At 51.3% G+C, this 20,791-nt stretch overlaps 1 protein-coding gene across 1 annotated transcript in view; it reads left to right on the top strand.

The window, feature by feature from the left end:
* Positions 1–20,791, top strand: part of CHST15 (carbohydrate sulfotransferase 15) — a 78,476-nt gene that overhangs the window by 36,136 nt on the left and 21,549 nt on the right. Inside the window, exons 2-5 of the mRNA XM_047073571.1 lie at positions 8,809–9,873; positions 10,585–10,924; positions 12,651–12,797; positions 16,337–16,493. Coding sequence (XP_046929527.1) covers positions 9,328–9,873; positions 10,585–10,924; positions 12,651–12,797; positions 16,337–16,493 — 1,190 coding nt within the window. The 5' untranslated portion in view covers positions 8,809–9,327. The remainder of the gene's footprint in view (positions 1–8,808; positions 9,874–10,584; positions 10,925–12,650; positions 12,798–16,336; positions 16,494–20,791) is intronic.

Here is a 20,791-nt window from a genome sequence, read left to right as displayed (position 1 = left end):
TAGTCGAGGTCAGCCACCCCCTGAGTCCTACTCGGTCCAGGCTTTTCCCTTTGATGTGCCAGAACACAAGAGGGGCACGGGGCTGGGGCCTCCTCTGCCTCCCCCACAGGGCGGCCCTTTCCATTTCTCTCTGCTGTCCTAGCTTCAGCATTTTGTTAGCAGACCGGCCCCCACCTCTGTCGCCTGCCCCACACTTGGTGCCAGGCCAGCCTCTGCACACCTTGTCCCTATCCTGGTGCTGTCCCTGTCGCCCATCATACTCTGCAGCTGGAGGTGACACTCCTGCATGATGAATAGAGTCTGAATGGACCCTTTAAGACTTGGTGCCCCAGGCGCCTGCCTAAGGGACCCGCCTTACCACCCTCCCACATGCTTCTCAGGGCCCCCGGTCCTACCTGTATCTCTGCGCAAATCTGTTCTTTCCGTGGGGGGGAGGGTGGGGGTGGATTCCTGAAGGATGGGAAAGGGCAGGACTGTCCCGGGCCGGGCCAGGGTGAAGGGCTGGAGGTTAGGGTGGGCTCCCCGCTGATAAGGTGTGCGGGAAGACTGGGATCAGGACACTGGATCTCTGTTACGAGCTGCACATCCTTGGGGAAGTACAAAAGCACATTGGGCCTCGGTTTCCTTATCTGTGACCTGTGGGCCTGGATGAGTGGGTACCTTGCAGGTTTGATTCACCAGAGCCTGCCCAGGTATTGGCCTGGGCCCTGACTGCCCACCGTCATTTGCAGATTGGTCATAGCATGAAGGACTTTAGAGCGGAAGTCCCCAGGAATCCCCCACGAGTTCCTTTCTGCCGTCTCTTCACTCCCTCTGTAAAGAAGCGGTCTGCTTAGCCCAGACGTCTAGAACTTTGGGACCAGGCACATTTTGGGAAAATTGACCCTCTCTGTTCAGCACTGAAGCAAGTTGTGGACGGATAATCGTTCGGAAGGGGCTAAGCTTTTCCCAAGATGCACCCGCAGCTGTTTCAGACTCTGCAGGGCTCCCCACCCTGGTCTCCTGGGGCACCTGGATGATCCCAGTTGGCTTTGCTCTTTAACGTGTCATTTCTGCTAGAAACCTGGCTGACTTCTCTGTGCCTGCCTCTCGCTGTCACCTGCCTCTTCTGATTCATTTCTTCAGAGTAGTTGCAGACGGGAAAATCGGATACCTGTGTCTAGAATTCTGTATACAAGTGGGCCTGGAGTGAGGGCCAGAGGGCTTCCCCAATAAGGAAAGGACACCTGCCGTATATTGAAGTTTGCCAGATGCTGGAGTGAGCATTTTATAGACATGATCTCATTTCCTCTTCACATCCACGCTAGGCAGCACTGATGGTTTCACTCCCATTGTACAGATGAGGAAATAAAGTCCCAAAATGGTTAAGTCAGTTGCCTGCGATCACAAAGCTGGCAAGGAATTGAGTGGGAATGAAATGCAGGTCTGCCTGACTCCAAGGCCTGAAACCCTTTGTTTGCACTGCTCAGAGAACATGTTTTGCTACATCCAAACTTTCTAGCAAGTTGCAAATCACCGGGCCCCTAGGCCAGATGCAGGGGAGGAGTTGGCTGCCTCCTGTGGAGATCTGATCACAGCAGAAATGCCAGTTTCTTACGAATGTATTTTATGGAATGAAAGAATAGTCTGGAATATATTTTCTATACTGTAAGGCATGGGAAGTAGCCATTATTAACACATACAGTGTTGATGATGAACTTCATATGCAGTCAGGTATGCTTTAACTTTTTAACAATGTTTCTTTTGAGAGAGAGAGTGTGAGCGAGTGCATGAATGGGGAAGGGGCAGAGAGAGAGAAAGAGAGAGAGGGAGAGAGAGAATCCCAAGCAGGCTTCCCACTGTCTGCACAGAGCCAGATGGGGGCTCAATCCCATGAGCTCTGAGAACGTGACCTGAGCCTAAATCAAGAGTTGATGCTTAACTGACTGAGCCACCCAGGTTCTACAGCCACTCAGCCCCTACAGTCAAGTATACTTTAAAAATAACTTTTAGGGGCTCCTGGGTGGCTCAGTTGGTTAAATGTCTGACTTCGGCTCGGGTCATAATCTCACGGTTTGCAAATTCCAGCCCCACGTTGGGCTCTGTGCTGACAGCTCACAGCCTGAAGCCTGCCTCAGATTCTCTGAACCTCCCCTGCTTGTGCTCTGTTTCTCTCTCTCTCAGAACTAAATAAACATCAACAAAAAAAAATTTTTTTAATAACTTTTTTTTTTTTCAACGTTTATTTATTTTTGGGACAGAGAGAGACAGAGCATTAACGGGGGAGGGGCACAGAGAGAGGGAGACACAGAATCGGAAACAGGCTCCAGGCTCTGAGCCATCAGCCCAGAGCCCGATGCGGGGCTCAAACCCACGGACCGCGAGATCGTGACCTGGCTGAAGTCGGACGCTTAACCGACTGCGCCACCCAGGCGCCCCTTTAATAACTTTTAAAAACGACCTGTGTTGTGTAGGATAGGACACACGTTTTGGGCCCGCCAGGAAGACACTGCAGGTCCTATCACACAGTTTGAAAACCTCTCTTTTAGACAAAGCACAGAGGAGGTGTTTCAGTCATCAGGAAAGGTGAAATCTGGCAAGGACATCATAAGGATTAGGCTGTAGGAAAGGTTTGCTCAAGGAAGCACCGAAGAAATGATAGTGGTCCCAGAGAGAGGCGGGGAGGAAGGCGTCGTTCTCAAAAAGTGGGGAGAATGGGGTCAGCTGCCCAGATAACAAAACGTAACAGCTGTGGTTGTCACAAACACGCATTTTGCCAGAAAGTAACCTGGTGCGTGACATTGGGGCAGTTTTGTCTTGTTTGAGAACGGCTGCCATCTGGGTTGCCGGCACTGTTTTGGCACATCTGCTTCTGGTGTTAGCCAAGGGGTTCCATTAGGCAAACGCACGGATTCAGTGGATTCACTGGGTCTCTGGATGAGTTCCTTTGGCCTGAACCGCTCGTGATTCACTTTACTCCTATAAACGCACTTTTGGGGAACTTATAAATGTACAGTTATACCGGTCTAACTTAGTAACACCTCGTGTTCATAACCTACGGAAGAGCGGATCAGTTAGCGGATCGGCCACTGCCCGCCGTACTCTTCCCATGGCGATGGCAGAGGTGTAGAGGGCAAGGCGGGTACGCGTGACGTGTCTTAAGGCCTGGGCTTGGGACTGGCCCGTTGTCATCTCTGCTCATTGTGTGGGCCAGCGCAAGTCTCAACCTGAAGCCAAAGGGTGGAGAAACGTATTCCACTCTGCTCGTTGAAGGGGCTGCAAAGTCACTCATGCGACGGAGAGTAGAATGCGAGGCAGGGTAATAAACTGGAACCAACAGTGTAATCTACAGTAAAGAATAATCCACTGCTACTTATCAAATACTTCTCGTGGGCCGGGACTATGTCTGTATAAAAATAGCTAATAGTTATTTAACACTTAGTATGGGCCACTCTCCTAAACGCTTCATATGAATTGATCACTCGAGGCTCACGGCAATGCTGTGGTATAGGTCCAGTGAGTATTTCCAGTTTACATCCAGGCACACAGGAAGAGACGTGTATCATGACTCGCTCAATGTCAAAGCCACAGGCATCCAGCTCCAGGGCTGTGCATGGGATCTGTAACCGTCAAGGATTTCTTTTGAGAATACAGAGGCCCGCATCACTTAAGTGACTTGCCTAAAGTCACCAGGTCGACACAGCGTTGGCATCCTGGCCCGCAGGACTGCTGACTGTCTTCCTTCCGCTATGCTGTGTAGACGGTGAGTGTGATAATTGAGGGTTGTAGCTTTATTCTGTTGATTTGACCGCATTGTGATCAAAAGCGTAAAGCTCCGGGCGTAAGGTCGGAACTGGTAACCTGTTGTTTGTACAGGACTCTCCAGGCTTGCTGCTTCTCAGTCTCAGAGACAATCTGATGTCTTCGAGCTAAACACGAAAAAATGTTCCTTCTTGCACTTGTTGATGAATATTCCTTGAAGAAATGTTTTTCCACACACATAGCCCAAAGGAAATGTCAGCAGTTAGACATGCTAATCAGAAGAAAGCCTTGTGTTTTTAGTAAAGGTTACTTAAGACCCATGAAATCTTTTTCCTTAAAACAGTCAAGGAAAATAACGTAATCAGCTATTTTTTTTTCTCTCTTCTCCCAGAGGGCAGATGTAAATGTTCTACCTAAATGAAGCTATTTATTTAACTCCATCCAGATTTCTTTTGAAGTTTTGTACATCTTTCTTCTGCTCTATCAGCTCCTGGCCACCATAATTTAATAAGTTTTTCCTAGGGTGAAATTGGATGCCCTTTATCGATCTTACACTGAGGGGGCATTCAATTACTTACTCTAAAGTGGTATTTCTGGGTCTCTCAATTACAATTTTGTTATAAATGGCTTGCTAATGATGCTTGGGGTACATAGGTTAATAGGGGGCATCCTAGCCAGGGCTGGGTAATTGAATGCTTTCTATTTTGGGACCAGTTATCTGATCTCTCACGGTGGTACCAGTTCCCACAATTACAGTCTGCATGCATAGGGCACAGCATTGAGCCCAGGCTGGGAAGCAATCTCACTGAAATATATAGCAGAGTGCTCTGGTTTAGCACCTGCATGGAGTGCCAAGGGTCCTGACTAATCTGAGTCGACTGGCACCAAAATGTGGACATTCCACACAGGTCAAGTGCAAGGGAAAGGCGTTGCTGATTTTTTTAAGGAAGAACAACCTGAGTGTTAGGTTTCTCTGAGCGACTGTTCTCAGGATAATTTGTGGCATGTGGAAAAGGCCAATTCGGGAGCCCCAACGGCAATCCATTTTCCTTTCAACACAGCGACATTGATTCGATTTTTCTTCACCGAGTTATGTTAGTTAATAGTTACACATATTGTAAAGATCCTTTTGAGAGAATATGTAATGTGCATCCTTTTTTTGCACTTGGATGAATCTCAGCCCTGACTCCTGCCTTCCAGGTCCTACAGAGTCTGGGTCCTGCCTCCTCGTGCATCTGGTTCCTGCCCCTCGCCTGCCCCAAAGCCCAGGAGTCTGCCCTCCTGGTGGTCCCCCTGGGCTTTGACCCCCGGCTTCTCACCTTCACAGGGTCCTTCTGTCTCCCAGTCCCACGTGGCTGGCTTCCTTCTTGGCATTCAGGTGTCCCGTCCCCACTGGCCTTCCCTGGACATCCTGCTGCTAGACCCCCTTTACTGTTAGGCTGCAAGTCTCAGCGGGGGTGGAGGTCAGCGCACAGAAAAGCCCCTGATGACAAAGAATTATCTAGCCCTAGTGCTGCACTGCGGACACCTGTTTTAATGGTTTTATTGTATGCTCCCTTTGTATTTTCTTCATGGCCTTTATCGCTGTGGTTTGTCGCATGTATTGTCTGTTACCCTGTAGCCTCTAACTCCTGGCAGGATATAATCTCCCGGTGGGGAAAGACCTCCCTGTCGCCGTCACTTCTGTACCACTCGCGTCCACACAAGGCTTGGTCTGGAAGCCTCAGAGCTGCCGGCCCTGCACGTACAAGGGCCCAGCGTGTATGGTATATGGTCATATGACTTCTTAATGAACATCATCAAGGGGTATTTTGCATACTATCTACTGGCCATCTGTTTTGGTAAAACTTGTAAGATAGCTTTGTATTTTCTTTCAAAGAGGGTCCCCCGGATGTTTCCCCCTTGCCACCAACTCCAACTCCCTAGGCACCAGCTGGGTGCCCTGCAATTCAATTCAATTCCAGTAATAACTAGCCGGAGCCCACACGAACCCCACAAATTAAGGGTTCCGTCCCCCAAGACTGCCCCCACTCCAGATGCCGGTTGCAAATACTGGGTCCCTAGGCTACCCAACTTCCGTTTGACCTGGCCACAAATTCAGAGGTTCCCACAGGGCCCTCCTTAGTTCTGATAATTCACTAGAACAACGCGGAGAATTCACGAAAGCACCTTATTTACCATTACCAGTTTGTTATAGAGGAAGCAACTCAGAAATAGCCAGACCGAACACAGGCAGAGGCCAAGATGTGGGGGGAGGAGGTGTGGAGCTTTCCTGCCTTGCTTTCTGGACGAGCCACCCTGCCACCATCTCCAACTAGAAGGCTCTCTGAATCCTGGCATTTGGGGGCTTTCATGGAGGTTCCATTGCACAGGCATGACTAATAAATCACTGCTCCTTGATGATTAACTCCGTCTCCTCCCTGGAGGTTGAGGAAGTGGGGCCCTAAGTTCCAGCCTTCTAACTGGCTAATCAAGGCTCGGGCATTCTGGTGACCAGCCCCATCCTGAAGCTCCCTGGGGCTTCATTCAGGAGTCACCTCATTAGCATAAGCTCAGGTGTGGCTGAAGGGTAAAAGGCGCTCCTGTCACCTCTTGGGAAATTCCAAGCGTTTTAGACGCCGTGTGCCAGGAACTGGGGGCAAAGACCACATGTGTCGTTTTTATTCTGTTGCCCCCCGCCCCCATCTCGTATTGGCTTTGGGTCTCCACACCTCCACGGCTTCTTCAGCAGTGCCTGGTACACAGTCACCCTTCAGAGGGGATCCGCGGGCCAAAAGGACAGACAGGTGAATGAGTTGTTGCCCTAGTTCTCTGCGCCCTGTTTTATGTGGAAGAAGCAAGACGGAGTAGCGGTCTGGCTGGAGGGGGCAGGCTGCCCAGGGGTACAGATGCCTGGGCTCACCGTGTCCCAGAGCCTCCCTGTTGAGACTGTCCGCTTCCCCGACTACCCAGACCCGTTTACTTACTTTGCTTGTAATAAGAAACCTTTGTTTGTGTTTGGGAATATTTTGCCCATTCCGTTGGGTCCGGATTTTGTGCATTCTTGCCTTAGAGCTTCAAAGACCATGTTTTTAAAAAAATCTAATTAGACTTTCTGCGGCCAGAGACACAGAAGGGTGCGAACACGCTCCCCGCTGGGATCCTGGTTGGAGCCTTCTTTTAACCCGCTTGTCCTTGTCTTCAACATGTAAAAAAATGTTTTCTTGGCTTAGCGATTGGATTTCCAAGTAGGGGATCTTGCCCTTTTGTTTCTTTGGTTTGGAAGAATTGTTTGTACCAAGTGATGGGTCAAGGGTGGTTGAGCAAATGGGAGGCAGAGATGTGAGCCTTGAGGCTCCTGTCACGTCCCTCCAACTGCTCTCAGAGATGAGAGGGCGGCAGAGCCCTGGATGTTGGCCTGGTTCCAGAGCACTTTGCCTCCGCCCCCGCCCACACCACCCCGACTCCTCTGCTCTTCCCAGAACTGCCCTGACCCCGATGTCAGCCTTCACTAACTAGCATTTCTCAAGCTGGTTCCTTGCGACATTAGTGAAAATTCCATGGCTGGTTATGTTTTGGAAATTTTGTGTATTCTCTTCCTCTCCTGTGGATTCACAGGGCTCAGTAGAGTATTAAAGGCTTCAGAAAGTCCTGTTGGTAAAGAAGTCTGTTTGATTTTGTCCATCTTCCCTTTTCTCCGAGTAATTTAAGCACAAAGCAGGTATTGACAACGTGCAGAGCACTGAGTGGAAGACATTTTAGGAAATGTTGCTTGGCTATTGCTCGGTCCACATATTTTGATAAGGTGTGGGCCTTTGGGTTCAAGGGAAGGGAAGGTTTCTGCCGGTGAGTTCTCCTTGTTCAGCCTTCCAGCCAATACAAGGCGGCTTTAATGGAGGGTTAGTTAATCCCGCCTTGACAGGTAGGATTGTTTGAGGGCTGTATGCGTGTGTGCCGGGTCGGAGGGGAGTCCACTGCCCTTTGGGGTAATTCATTCTCGAGAGCTAAGGAAAAATAACGTGCTGGGATTTCCCGTCTTTGATTCCACTTCAAATGTCCTTGGCCTTCACTGACCATGAAAAGTCCTAATAGTAATGGTCACTGATGACACGTCTTCATGTTGCCTACCTTTTAGGGGAGGCCAACTATGTGTAGGCATTCTGCAAACTCTTGGTGTGCGTTAACTAACTTAGTACTTGCAACAAGCTCGTAAGGGAGATGCTCTTGCCCTAATTTTACTAGGGAGGGTGGCAAAGCTTGGACAGGTCACGTGGCTTACTCAGGGCCACACAGCTAGTTCACGGCGGTCTACCATTATTGGAAACTAAGCCTCCTTTTTTGCTCTTTTTACAACATCTACAAAGAAGTGTCATTTGGGCAACAATCTATTTTATAACCACAGAATTCTGTTAATGGATTTTTAAGAATCATGTTTTCCCCAGGATGATGAAAGTGAAAAATGATTTCAGGGTCTGAGTGTTATGTTACTCAGGAGAATACTGCACGTTGGATTTAATTGCTTAATAACTTAAAGTCAAATGGTTTTTTTTTTTTTTTATATGATACACTCTACTGAAGGAGAGAATCATTTCAGTGTTTCTAAATTTTCATTAACTTTTGCCTCCTAAACTGGTAATAAAGGTTAGATCTCGGTAAGAGACTCTTGGTGCTATTGGGAGAGAAAAAAACATATTATCTCTGCACGCGCCTCTTCCTAACCAGGCTGCTTCTTGGGTATTTTGTTGATTTAAAAGCACGGGTATGTCCAAACAGTCACTGACCCTGCATGCATCCGAGAATGACTGTGAACTCCTGAGATTTGGGGATCTGGTACTTGGCTGTGGTGTGGCTGGGACACTAGAGGATATATGCGGAGCCACATTTGGTGGCAGAGCTTGAACCCCAAAGCCAAGCACTGAGGACCTGAAACGTCTCCTTTTATCCTGTGTGATTTTCTATGACTTGCTGGCGACGGAGCAGACTGGCTGAAACACAGGAGTGGAAAAGAGCTTCTCTCCTCGGAAGATGATCCCAGGGTTACTGCGATCATCGCATAAGGTACTAACACCTCTTTTCTCTGTTGTTTAGGCGGTCTGACATTTTAAAGGTTCTGCTCCCCCCGAAGAGGAAACATTTGAAAGGAACACGAGATGTAAAAGAAGAAATCTTCACGGGCGTCTCCAAGGATGGAATGCCAACCCATCCCTCACTGAGACCATGATCTCTTCTCATCCCTTGGAAGTTTCCGTGTTCTCTAGCGAGAATTCTTCCCCTTCATCCTGTGCCATGGGAAAAACCTGAAGGGCAGGCAGAATTGTTCCCAGACTTGGGGATTTTTCTGAGGTTTCAGCGGCTCTTACAGGACATGACAATTGGAGATCACTTCTTTTTGTTGTCTTTCAGAGTCGAACCAAAGAAGGCACTTCCTCATTGTCTAGTGCTTTGGCTCCTGCTCATTTTTATATTTGTTTCCATTGCTTGTGCCTTAAAACCATCTTACGTAACCAGAAGACATCCTTAAAAAGTGTTCCAGCGCGACTTGCATGCATCTGGGCTCCGCAGGGGCTCTCCCATGGCTCTGTGGGCCAGCAGTCCAAGGGCATTACCATGAGGCACTGCATTAATTGCTGCATACAGTTGTTGCCCAACAACGAGCACAAACAGCAGGTTGGCTGCGGAGGAGGCCCCCTTCACAGTCACCTGGAGTGCCCCGTGTGCAAAGGAGAGAACAAAATTGTGCTTCGTGTGGACGGTAAGCAGATGAACTTGCTTGCTGTTCTCGAGGTGAGGGCTGAGGGCAATGAGAGCTGGGGCAGGTTTCTGCGCTTCAAGAAGGGGAAGCGATGTAGCCTGGTTTTTGGATTGATGATCATGACCTTGGTGATGGCATCTTACATCCTTTCTGGGGCCCACCAAGAGCTTCTGATCTCCTCACCTTTCCATTATGGAGCCTTCCCCAGCAATCCCAGCTTGATGGACGGTGAAAACCCGAGTGACACGAAAGAGCATCATCACCAACCCTCTGTAAATAATATTTCGTACGTGAAAGACTACCCAAGCATTAAATTAATTATCAACAGCATCACAGCCAGGATAGAGTTCACAACCAGGCAGCTCCCAGACATAGAAGATCTCAAGAAGCAGGAATTGCACGTGAGTAGCCTTGTGCTAATCTCCATTGATTGATTGAGTTTTAAAAATAGATGCTTCCTTTTCTGTGGCCATATTTGGGAACACAGGAAGAAAAACGAGGGAAAAAAAATGTTCTCATGTGTAACAAGGATAATTTGACGGCCTCACAGATCAGAGTGCACTGGGAGAGGGCTGTCCGTTCACGATGTTTACACCAAGGAGGAAATTCGAAGTACTGAAGGGCGAAGCTAGAAATACCAGAAGGGCCTCCCCTTCTCATAATTTCATCGCAGGACTTGAAACGCGGCCATGGTGGTTCAAGTTGCTTTTGTAGATCACCAGAATCCTGTGTCTATTGTGTCCTAATTAGTATTTTTGTCCCTAATGGTCACTTAAATACACAACTAGTAAAAAGATTCCAACTGTGAAATTTAATTAGATTGCTGTGCGCGCGTGTGAGAGAAAAGAAAGATAAATCATGGTAGAATGGATTTTGAGTAAGCTTTTATCTTCGTTCTCTCCAAATTCTAGTTTTATTTTGGTCTAAGGAGAAAACATGGCCTTGGCTATTTACCAAGTTTTGCTTTATTTTCGTGCTTAGCCATTGTCACATAACAGTTGAAACGCGAACACTGTAGTGAGGGTTAGGGCATGATCGCATCGCGGTTAGAACGCGTTCTTGCTAATTGTCCCCCCTCGTGTGTCTCTCCCTTTTTTTCTTTTTCGTTGCAGATGTTTTCGGTAATCCCCAATAAATTTCTTCCAAATAGCAAGAGCCCCTGCTGGTACGAGGAGTTCACGGGTAGGAACACCACCGACCCCTACCTGACCAACTCCTACGTGCTCTACTCCAAGCGCTTCCGCTCCACCTTCGACGCCCTGCGCAAGGCCTTCTGGGGCCACCTGTCGCACGCCAGCGGGAAGCACTTCCGCCTCCGCTGCCTGCCGCGCTTCTACATCATCGGGCAGCCCAAGTGTGGCACCACCGACCTCTACGACCGCCTCCGGCTGCACCCGGAAGTCAAATTCTCCGCCATCAAGGAGCCCCACTGGTGGACCCGGAAGCGCTTTGGTGAGCGCCAGCTGCCGCCGCGAGGGGAGGGGCCTGCGCCTGCGCGCTTCTTCCTGTCCCCGCCTCCCGCCTTCCTCCTAAAGTGGTTTCCGGCTCCCATCCCAGGTCCCGTGGTGCTAGGCCCCGCCAGGGAGGGTGGGCAGGTCCCCGAGTCGCAGGGAGCAGACAGTTCGCTAATCCAGGGCCGCCCCCACTCAAACCTCCAGTGGGGCTGGAACCCAGCTCCCAGTCACCAAGGGAGCATTTATTGAGTGCCGGCTGTATACAGGGCAAGGGGAAGGGTGCAGAATCAGCAGCTGCTCTTGTTCTGAAGAGCTTTGGTACACCTGCCAGCGGTGAGTGGTTAAGTGCCAGGTGGGCGTATTTCTGGGGCTGTCTGTCCCCGGCTCTGCACCGTTCCTGCCAGAGCTCCTCCCGCCCCCAACACCCCCCTGCCTGGGGAACACTACAAAGGCTGCCACGCCGGGTGAAGTTTGAGCTTCTGGCTGGCTTCTCCAGGGACCATGAACACGTCATCGAGCTGCTTTGGGCCTAACTTGCTCTGACCTGCTCCATCTGTCTGCCTCAAGTTCAGAGTGAACATCACCTCGAGATAATTCCGGGCGACCTTGCTCGCAGCACCCCTTTGCCACAGGGGTGACCGTGGATACCGCCCCCACCCAGCCGGAGCCACCCTGCAGCCCTCATGTCACTGTTTCCTCTTAACCTTTTCCCTTCTGCCAGGAGATGTTTGGTCACTTTGACAAATGTCAGAGCTCGGGTGGGACTCGAGGGCGTGTTTCAGGCAAAGGACCCAGGTTGCTTAGAAGGGAATCTTTAAAGTTTTCCTTAGTAGAACCTGAGTTTCGACCAAGTCCTGTTTGTATCCTGACAAATTGACTTCATACTTTTGATGTCCTTCCCGGAGCGGATGAACAGAAGCGTAAATGTGTCTTTTGTGGTTTGGCAGCAGCGGCTATGGGAGCCACGGTTTCACATAGGGTGATCTCCCTGCACAGCTCACCGTTTGCCCTGATGAAACCCAGCTTCCCACTGTCAGGGAAGAGGGAAGCCCAGGAACATGCTTCTGGAATCCGATCCCCAGGGTCTCCCTGAACCTCTTGCTGTTTTGCACACGGGTGTTCTCTCTCTGCTTTCCGTTAACCCTGATGGTTGTGGTTTGGGACAGTGTGCTGTTAACATATTTCCACGTGAAATTTACCCGCTTTTAAGGCAGGGGGCACAGTTGGGCTGCGTGGGTCGATGCCAGAATGACTCGTGGGTTCAACCGAGCGTTTGTCCCGGGACTGTTGAGGCAGACAGACAAGCTGCCTGACCCCACAGGCCAGAAACAGAAACTCAGATTAAAAAACTCCCTTGTCTGTCTGATACAGCACGTGCCTTCTGGATGCCATCGCTGCTCAGCCACTCTAGGGCCCGTCTGGCGCACGTGGTGACCAGCCCCCAAGTCTCTGGCCCTCCAAGCAGATGCTTTTATAGATCTCGAACAGGCAGGCTGTCCTTGAAGCTGCCACTTGGGGCTGAATGGTGGCCTTCCGCTCCCTGAAGCGTGCACGGATTAAAGAGGACGGCCAGTTTGCAGGCGTCCTTCTTGTGAGCCCCCTCCTGCAGCTTACTCCGGTGGGCCCCCGGGCCTTCATATCCCTCTCTGGTTACTTCCCAGGAGGCCACCGTCCGGCCGTTGACAGTTTCGTTCTCAGTAACGCGGGCTTCTTGGTTCTCGTAGGAATCGTCCGCCTGAGAGATGGGCTTCGGGACCGCTACCCCGTGGAAGATTACCTGGACCTCTTTGACCTGGCCGCACACCAGATTCATCAAGGACTGCAGGCCAGCTCTGCAGAGGAACAGAGCAGGATGACTAGGATCATTATCGGTACGGCTTCTGGGCAGCTCCCACCGGGGCCACTCCCGCCCCGGGCTGGGCCCCCATTCCTCTCGGACCCCTTCTGCCCTGACGCTGGCCCAGCTTTTGCTCTGCCCGCCGGGAACATTTGCCTGACGCCGGCCACCTCTGTTGAAGGTGCACTTCCCGACCTGGCTGTCGGTCTCACCCCTCCGTGAAATGTTGACGTCGCTTACGCAATTTCTGTAAAGCAGCAACGCTTAGATTTTTTTTTTTTAACTTTTATTTATTTTTGAGACAGAGAGAGATAGAGCATGAACAGGGGAGGGGCAGAGAGAGAGAGGGAGACACAGAATCTGAAACGGGCTCCAGGCTCTGAGCTGTCAGCACAGAGCCCGACGCGGTGCTCGAACTCACGGACTGTCAGATCATGACCTGAGCCGAAGTCGGACGCTTAACCGACTGAGCCACCCAGGCGCCCCAAGCAGCAACGTTTAGTAGGCTTTTTTAGTTCTGTGCGGACTCAAGTGTACCGGAAACGTTTTTGTCTTTTTTTTTTTTTTAAGTTGACATTTCTTTGTCTTCATTTAAACTAAGCGCACACGCTTAGTACTGATCTAAGTTTGGATGGGGCATCGTAATCGCCGATAACCAATGAGTCGATTTAGTATTGTGGCTTTTGTAGTCCCTGGCCACTGGGGCCCGGTAGAGAGGGACGCAGTCTCTTCCTGAAGCAGACGCAGCCCTAACATATTGTTGGTGACTGATTGCTGTTGAGAAAGCCTAGCCCTTATCAACTTAATGCCTTTAGACATTCACAATGAGGTGGTTTGATTAATAATCACTTTTTTTTTTAATTCACAAGAACGTTTTATAAAAAAAAAACCTGTCTACCCGCTCTTTGTATTGGATTCAGCTTAGGAGAAGACATTTATCCACTTACCTCTTCTGAAAGAGAGAAACCTAATCACATATTTTGCTTCAATTGGTTACCTAAGGCAGCAATCTGTTTTTTTTCTTTTTTTAGCATTCCTAAATGTGTTATATTTTGATTCTCCAAACTCAAGGAATCTTTTAGCAACTCAGAGGAATTGTAATCAACCATTTGAAACATGGCCTTGCTTTTGACTCTCCTGTCCAAGGAGATAGACTTACACGCCTAAGCTCTGATTTATTTATGGTTTTTTAACTCACATCAAGTTCTGAGAGCCAGATGAGATCATACACCCCCCCCCGCCCCCCACCCCAGTAGTGCGAATTGGCTACTAGCTGTTTTCTTGCAGCCTTGGGTCCACACACCTCAGCTCACAAGTCTAATTAATATTTGATTGTGACTCCTACACCGTATGCCTCTGGGAGAATCTCATGTTCTTATGAAAGAGCTAAAAATACACATCCTAGGGCTAGGAAATAGAGCCTAAGATAATGAATGAAAAAGGAGAGCCTTAGTGTGGTTTTCTCATTTTACTTCCAGATTTAAAAAGGAAAATTAAGGAAAAAGTTTGCTGCTCTGATACTTACCTAGAACAGAGTTTGATGAGTTTCAGGGTAGTGGAGAGGCAGGTGGAAAGCTGGCGGCTAAGGCCTGCCTGTGCCACCAGCCGGCTCCGAGACGTGTGACGAGTCGGTCTTGGCGTTCCTGAGCTTTAGTCGGCACATCTGCACCATGGGACAGAATGGACCAGATCCGTTCTGGCTCCCGCGAGCCCTGAAATGCGATTCAGTTCTGCTTCCCCTGCTCACGGGTCAGAGAGAGCCTTTCCTCAGTGGTCTGGGCCAATGGCTGGAGTCACAAGGGATTCCAGTGACCAGATTCGCGGGGGTGGGGCTCCAGACACACGGAAAGGCAGGCCCCTCCCTCTGCTGTCACGGCCCCCTGCTCTGCCCTGAAAAAGTGCTCAGCTGGGGATCTGTTGGTGGAGTTGTTGATGGAGTCTTCCCCTAGATTGTAAGAGAGGAGAAGGCAGGGGATTGTCTGTCCCGTTTCCTTTCTCTATCCCTAATGCCAAGCACACTGCCAGGCACTTTGAGACACTAGATGAATGTTTTCTGGATGGATGGATGGACGGACGGACGGACAGACGGGTGGAGGGACAGACGTTTCTCTGGTTGCAGAGCTGGTTTATGTATGAGATCTGACCGAATTTGTGCCACTTTGGTTTTAGATACTTCCCTTGTTGTAATATTCTCATATTCGTTGTGAGTAGAATGTTCAAAGGACTTCTGACGGGCGTGCCTTGCCCGTATTCTACGGTATTATCTTGAAAGAGAGGAAAGACCAGCACAGAAATGCTCACCTGGATGTGACTGAACATCCTAGAAGAGCCAGGGCCCTGCCAACTCCCCGCATCTTTGTGACGCACTCATCCCCGATCAAAGAAACTCGTCTTTTGGCTCAGATTTTCCCTGAATAAGTGACTTTGAGATGTATCAAGTACCCATGTAAAATGTCGGGAAATTGAATTGGTATGTAATGGATCGATTTGCGTCTCTTCTTAAATCTCTGAAGACTCGGGGCGCCTGGGTGGCGCAGTCGGTTGAGCGTCCGACTTCAGCCAGGTCACGATCTCGCGGTCCGTGAGTTCGAGCCCCGCGTCAGGCTCTGGGCTGAGGGCTCGGAGCCTGGAGCCTGTTTCTGATTCTGTGTCTCCCTCTCTCTCTGCCCCTCCCCCGTTCATGCTGTGTCTCTCTCTGTCCCAAAAATAAATAAACGTTGAAATAAAAAAAAAAATTTAAAAAAAAAAAAAAATCTCTGAAGACTCTGCTAAAAAGAAAAAAAACGTCAGGGAAGTGGTTCAAGTGTCGGAGAGGGAGACGCGGAAATGTGCGTGCCTTGGCCTCCTCCCCGTTTTAGAATGCGTGTTGAACGTTTCCTTCTCCGTCCGTGCAGACCATCGTAAAACCAGGGCCGGGCCGGCGGGCCGTCTACCCAGTCAGTACTGAGTGAATGCCAGCTGTGTGCGGGGCGATGGGGTGGCGGGCCCGTCGGACACAACGCCTGAGACCGAGGTCCCGTGAGCCTTCCCGCAAAGCCTTCCTCTCGTTTGGTCTCAGAGAGTGCCCCGGACCGGCCGTTGTGATCGAACAAAAAAATCTGATGCTGGTTGCCATCTAATTTCCTGAAGAGGCTCCGTTTCCCTAAACTACTCTTCCATCCCTGGCACTTGGGGAAGGAAACGATCTAGTACATTCTCAGCGGACCCTTCCAATGCCACAGAGCTGTGTGCCGTGAGCAGAGTCAAACATCGTGAAATTGGGAGGCCAGATGCTGGCAGAGGGTTTTTTTTGGCACATCCTGGAGAAGAGCTGGGAGGGAGCGGATGCTCCGTGGTGCCTAGATCACCTGGATTTCCAGATGGAGGCCTTTGGGGGGAAGCGGGGGAAGTCGCCGTGGCAGAGGGTCGTGACTCTTCCTGGAGTCCCTTGCGCCGGTGGTGGTGGACCAGCTCACCCATCATGGCTGGTTGAGGGGAAGGCATCGATCGGAGCCCAGTTTGGCCCCTAGCACAGGCTGCCCCGCGGGAGCCCCTAACTCAGCACCGCTCATTTGCGGCGTTCTCTGTTTCTAGGGGAGGCCAGCGCGTCCACCATGTGGGACAACAACGCCTGGACGTTCTTCTACGACAACAGCACAGATGGAGAGCCGCCCTTTCTGACCCAGGACTTCATCCATGCCTTTCAGCCAGACGCAAAACTGATTGTCATGCTCAGGGACCCCGTGGAGAGGTGAGCGGTTTGGGTTTCGTGCATTTGGGGGTGAAGAGGCAGTTTTAAAGACCCGCCTTCTCATCATGAGCAAGATCTTGCCTCTTTTTGTTTTTTTTTTAAATAAACAAGCTTAACTTGCAACGTTACTGCTCTTTCTTGTGTAAATGTTATTCTTGGTGCAGTCTTCCTTGGGTCTAAACAAATTGTGGATTGTTTTCTTAGACAGTCTGACCACGGTCTTTGGGCCTTCCGTCTCTGGCCCGGGGACGTGGGCCCTTCCTTGGGTACCGTCAGGGCACGTGAAACCCCCTTGGAATCAGGGGCGTCGGGGTTTGCCGAGCGCTTTAGCTCCCGCGATTCCTTGTGTCACGACCCCGTCAGCTCCACTGAGTGTTCCGTCTCCAGCTTTCCTCAAAAGACCAAAAGGAAGAAAAATGACGGGCAGGGCTGCTTTGTTGTAGAAAGCCGGGGTCGCCCCGTGTGACCGAGGCGCAGCTGGCGTGATACTGAACGGCGGGGCTGGGCCGGCACTGGCGATGCTCCGATCGCACCAAAGCCTGCGTGGACGGCGGAAGCTCAGGGCTTCTGGGACACTTAGCCCAGCGGTCCCCGTAGTATCACCACATCAGAGACGAGGGGCCCGCAGGCTGGTCCAGGATCCTGGAGTGGGAGTCCCCGAGCCCTGTGATGACCAGTCCAGCTCCGTGAGACTATTCTTCCTCTTGTGAAGCCGGATCTGTCTTGTAGGAGTATCCGCACTTTGGATCTACTTCCCCACAGAGTCACACAGACCAAGTGTCATTCTCCCCACATGGCAGCGCCTGCCACATTGGAAGACAACAGCCAGGGCCTTCGGTGTCTCGCTTTTCTTTGGGCTCCGCGTCTCTTGTTATGGGCGGGGTTATGCCTCTCCCAAGCAGGTGCTGAAGTTCTAACCGCCCCCATACGTCTGAGGGTGACCTTGCTTGAAAACAGGGCCTTTGCGGCTGGACTCGAGTTAAAATGAGGTTCTATTGGACTCGGGTGGCCCCTAATCCGGTGGCTGATACCCTTGTGAGAAGAGGAAATTTGGACACAGGGACAGGGAGGACACCACGTGATGGCAGAGGCGGAGACTGGAGTGACGCGTCCGCAGGCCCGGGAGCACCTAGGATTGCCGACCACCGCCAGCAGCTGGCGACGGGTCTGGCACAGCCCCTCACTCAGCACCCCCAGCGGGAACCCGCCCTGCTGAAGCCAGGATTTCAGACTTGGAGCTTTCAGAAATCCCAAAGAATAAAACTCCCGCAGTCACGGGCCCACAGGTTGCGGTAGAAACTAATATCCCCCTAATATGTTTCTTGGATGGCATGCATCCGGGGCCTCGTGTCCTTGCCAGGGATAGCAATAAGATGTGCTTGTTGTGGAAATTTTAGGAAATACACTGGAAAGCTATAAAGGAAAACTGTTATAAAAAGCAGCAATAGTCTCCCACCAGCTTACCTAGGCAGATGTGTGTGTGTGTATGTACACAACCGAATTCACATCCAGTCTTACACCTGCTGCTTTTGTTTCACATTCTCGCCCCCAGGAAGACTTGCCTTAAAGTCCTGCCTGGTCACTCCCTGCATTTATCTCTGTGTCCCTTTGGCGGAGCTCTCGAAACGGCCCCTGCAGCTCTGACCGTGGCCTGGTCAGAGGAGCGCTGGCTTGTCCCCCTCTGTCTGCGCTGCGGCAGGCCCTCCTCGTGCTGCATCACGAGGCACATCTTTGTGCCCCGGATGCCGCCACTCTGGTTCTGTCCTTCTCCTCAGGAAGCCACCCTGTCTGGTTCCGAGGCGGCCGCTGACCTCGGAGCAGCTCGCCACATCCTACCTGCTGGTTCCCACAGTTGGGAGGCAGGGATCGGCCCTTCTGCTCAGGGAGTGGGCTGCCCAGCGTCCTCCCCAGCCGGAGAGCGGTTGACACAAACCGGAGGTGCGCTCGTGTAGACATGATTATGTAACTGTCAGCCTCGGGAGGAAAGGCTCCATGACTGAGTGACCCCTCACCGCCCACTGAGGTGTTTTCACAGCTGCTCTGCCCTCCTCCCCCAGACCGCCTCCAGCCGCAGCTCCCAAGGCTGGAACATTCTCTCAAGAGTATGCTTCCTGTGCACCGAATGTCTTCCTGTCACTCTCCCTAGTTCCTCATTCTGAGGGAGGTCACGCTGTGTCTCAGGCTCAGGGGCCACGGGAGTGAGCGCTGCGACATCGTGTCACTCCCTGGGCATAGAGGGATGGGGACTGGTGTGGTGTGGGTCTGGTCTCGTTCAGCGTGTGCCTGCCCCGTCCTGGGCCCCGGGCATGGGAGCCCACGGCTGGTTGCAGGACAGGCATGACTGTGGTTGTTAAGGTCTGTGACTTCAGAGCAAGAGAGAGGCTGAGAAGTGACCCAGAAGAGGGAATGAGCTCCTAGTGGGGAGGTCTAGAAACGTTTCTCTGGAGGAGCTGAAGCCAGGCTGGGTTTTGAAGGCTGAGTAGGAGTTTGGCAAGTCGACAGAGGTGGAGTGTGGTTGAGAGGAAGAAGCCTTGCGAGCAGGGAGAACAGTGAGAGCAAAGGTAAAGACCACAGGTTCTCTTGTTGGGAGGGTGGAATCACCTTTCCTAAACACGTCCCTTTCTTCCTGCAGTTCTCGATTGTACCTCTGAGGACACAAGTGCCATAAGGCGAGCCTCTCAGTGGGGAGGGCCATGGTGCTGCCTAGATTCAGACAGCTGAGCCAAAGCAGGACCTGCCCAACTTGCCTCTAGACCCAGCCAAAAGTCGGCCTGCCTTTACAAGACTTACGGGCCACGAGACGGCCATTTCAAGTAGTCCCAGGTTTTGCCTCCTCTCTCCCCTCCTCTCCTCTCCCCTCCCCTCCCCTCCCCTCCCCTCTCCCAAATACTCTGTTTATTGTGAATACTCTTGCCTTTCTGGTCCTCAACAGAAAGAGTTGGTCCATTTGGTCCTTTCTCGAACCCTGACCACATGTTGGGCATGGTGCTGGGGGCTGAGCATATACATATCTGTGAAAGATGAAGGTCCATCCAGTGCCTACCCTCTGGGGGCTGGCACTTTTTTGGAGAAGTGAGGCCTTGCCTCTCTCGTGGCGGATGTCGTGGTGGCTGCCGAGGAGGGAACGGCCCGATGCCGCCATGGCAGCCTGCATCAGGAGGCTAACCCCGTCACTGAATCGCCTGCTGCATTCGGCATCGACTGCCGTATAACAGTTCACCCCCAAAGTCAGCAGCTTAGAACACCACACACTTACTATTGCACAGTCTCTGTGGGTCAGAACCTGACCCGGTTTACTGCATCCTCTCCTTTGGGCTCGCTCTCAAGGCCACAGTCAGGGCTTGACCATGGTGGGGTCTCATCCAAAGGCTTGACCGGGGAAGGCTCTGCTTCCAAGCTCTCACGGTTGTTGGCAGATTCAGGGGCTGTTGGAGGGAGGGCGTCCGTTCTTTGCTGGCTAGAAGCTTCCCTCAAGGCCTTGCTGCTGGATCTTGCCAACAGGGCTGCTTTCTTCATCAAAGCCAGCAAGGGGAGAGTCAAGCAGCAAGTCGGAAGTCACTGTCTTTTATAATCTGATCGCTAGACTGTCCATCCATCACCTTTACATACTCTGTCGGTTAGAAGCAAGTTACAAGGTCCGGGCCACACTCGAAGGGAGGAGGTTACATGCTCTGAATGCCAAGGAACAGGGATTTTTGCCCTGCACACCTGCCCTCCATTTCCCTGTCTGATCCTCCCAGAGACCTGGGTCCCAGCCGTGCAGCCAACAGCAGAGAAGCTGCCGGTGTGATACCCCGTCCAGAGGCAGAGCCCCCCCCACGCACAGCGGAGTGTGTGTTCATCTGCACCTTTTCTGTGTGGGCTACTGACAGCAACAGCTGTTTTGCTGCTTTTTAAGCATTTATAAAAAATATGCAACAGTAGGGATTTCTTCTTTTTTTAAACCCGTGGCTCTTGGCCTATCCTAAGTGGCTGGCTCGTTCGCCATCCCAGCCAGAAAGGATGATAGATACTCAATGTTCAGGTCGCTCGAGGAAACACACCCTTGGAGCCCTGTTCCCTGTAGTCTAACCGGGCCCCGGGCCAATAGCCCACTTGGGTCGTCCCGCGACCTCGCTCTTCCGTGGGGACGTTCCGCGGTTGCCTGCTGCCAGTGGGATTAGGCTAAACTTTTCTTTCCATCTACAAATTGGCGGGGGGCAGGGGTGGATTTTATTTCTAGTTTCAGAGTCACATTTAGCCGTTATTTCTAGAATTGATCCAAGGTAGAGGGTTTAAAAATACTGGAACTGCAGGTA

This window comes from Lynx rufus, unplaced genomic scaffold (genome assembly GCF_022079265.1).
Source record: "Lynx rufus isolate CCGP_SWC_20201006 ecotype Redwood Valley unplaced genomic scaffold, mLynRuf1.p SCAF_11, whole genome shotgun sequence".
In the NCBI taxonomy this organism is placed as follows: Eukaryota; Metazoa; Chordata; class Mammalia; order Carnivora; family Felidae; genus Lynx; species Lynx rufus.
Note: the sequence above shows the minus strand (reverse complement) of the source record. Positions and strands in the feature narration are given on the sequence as shown.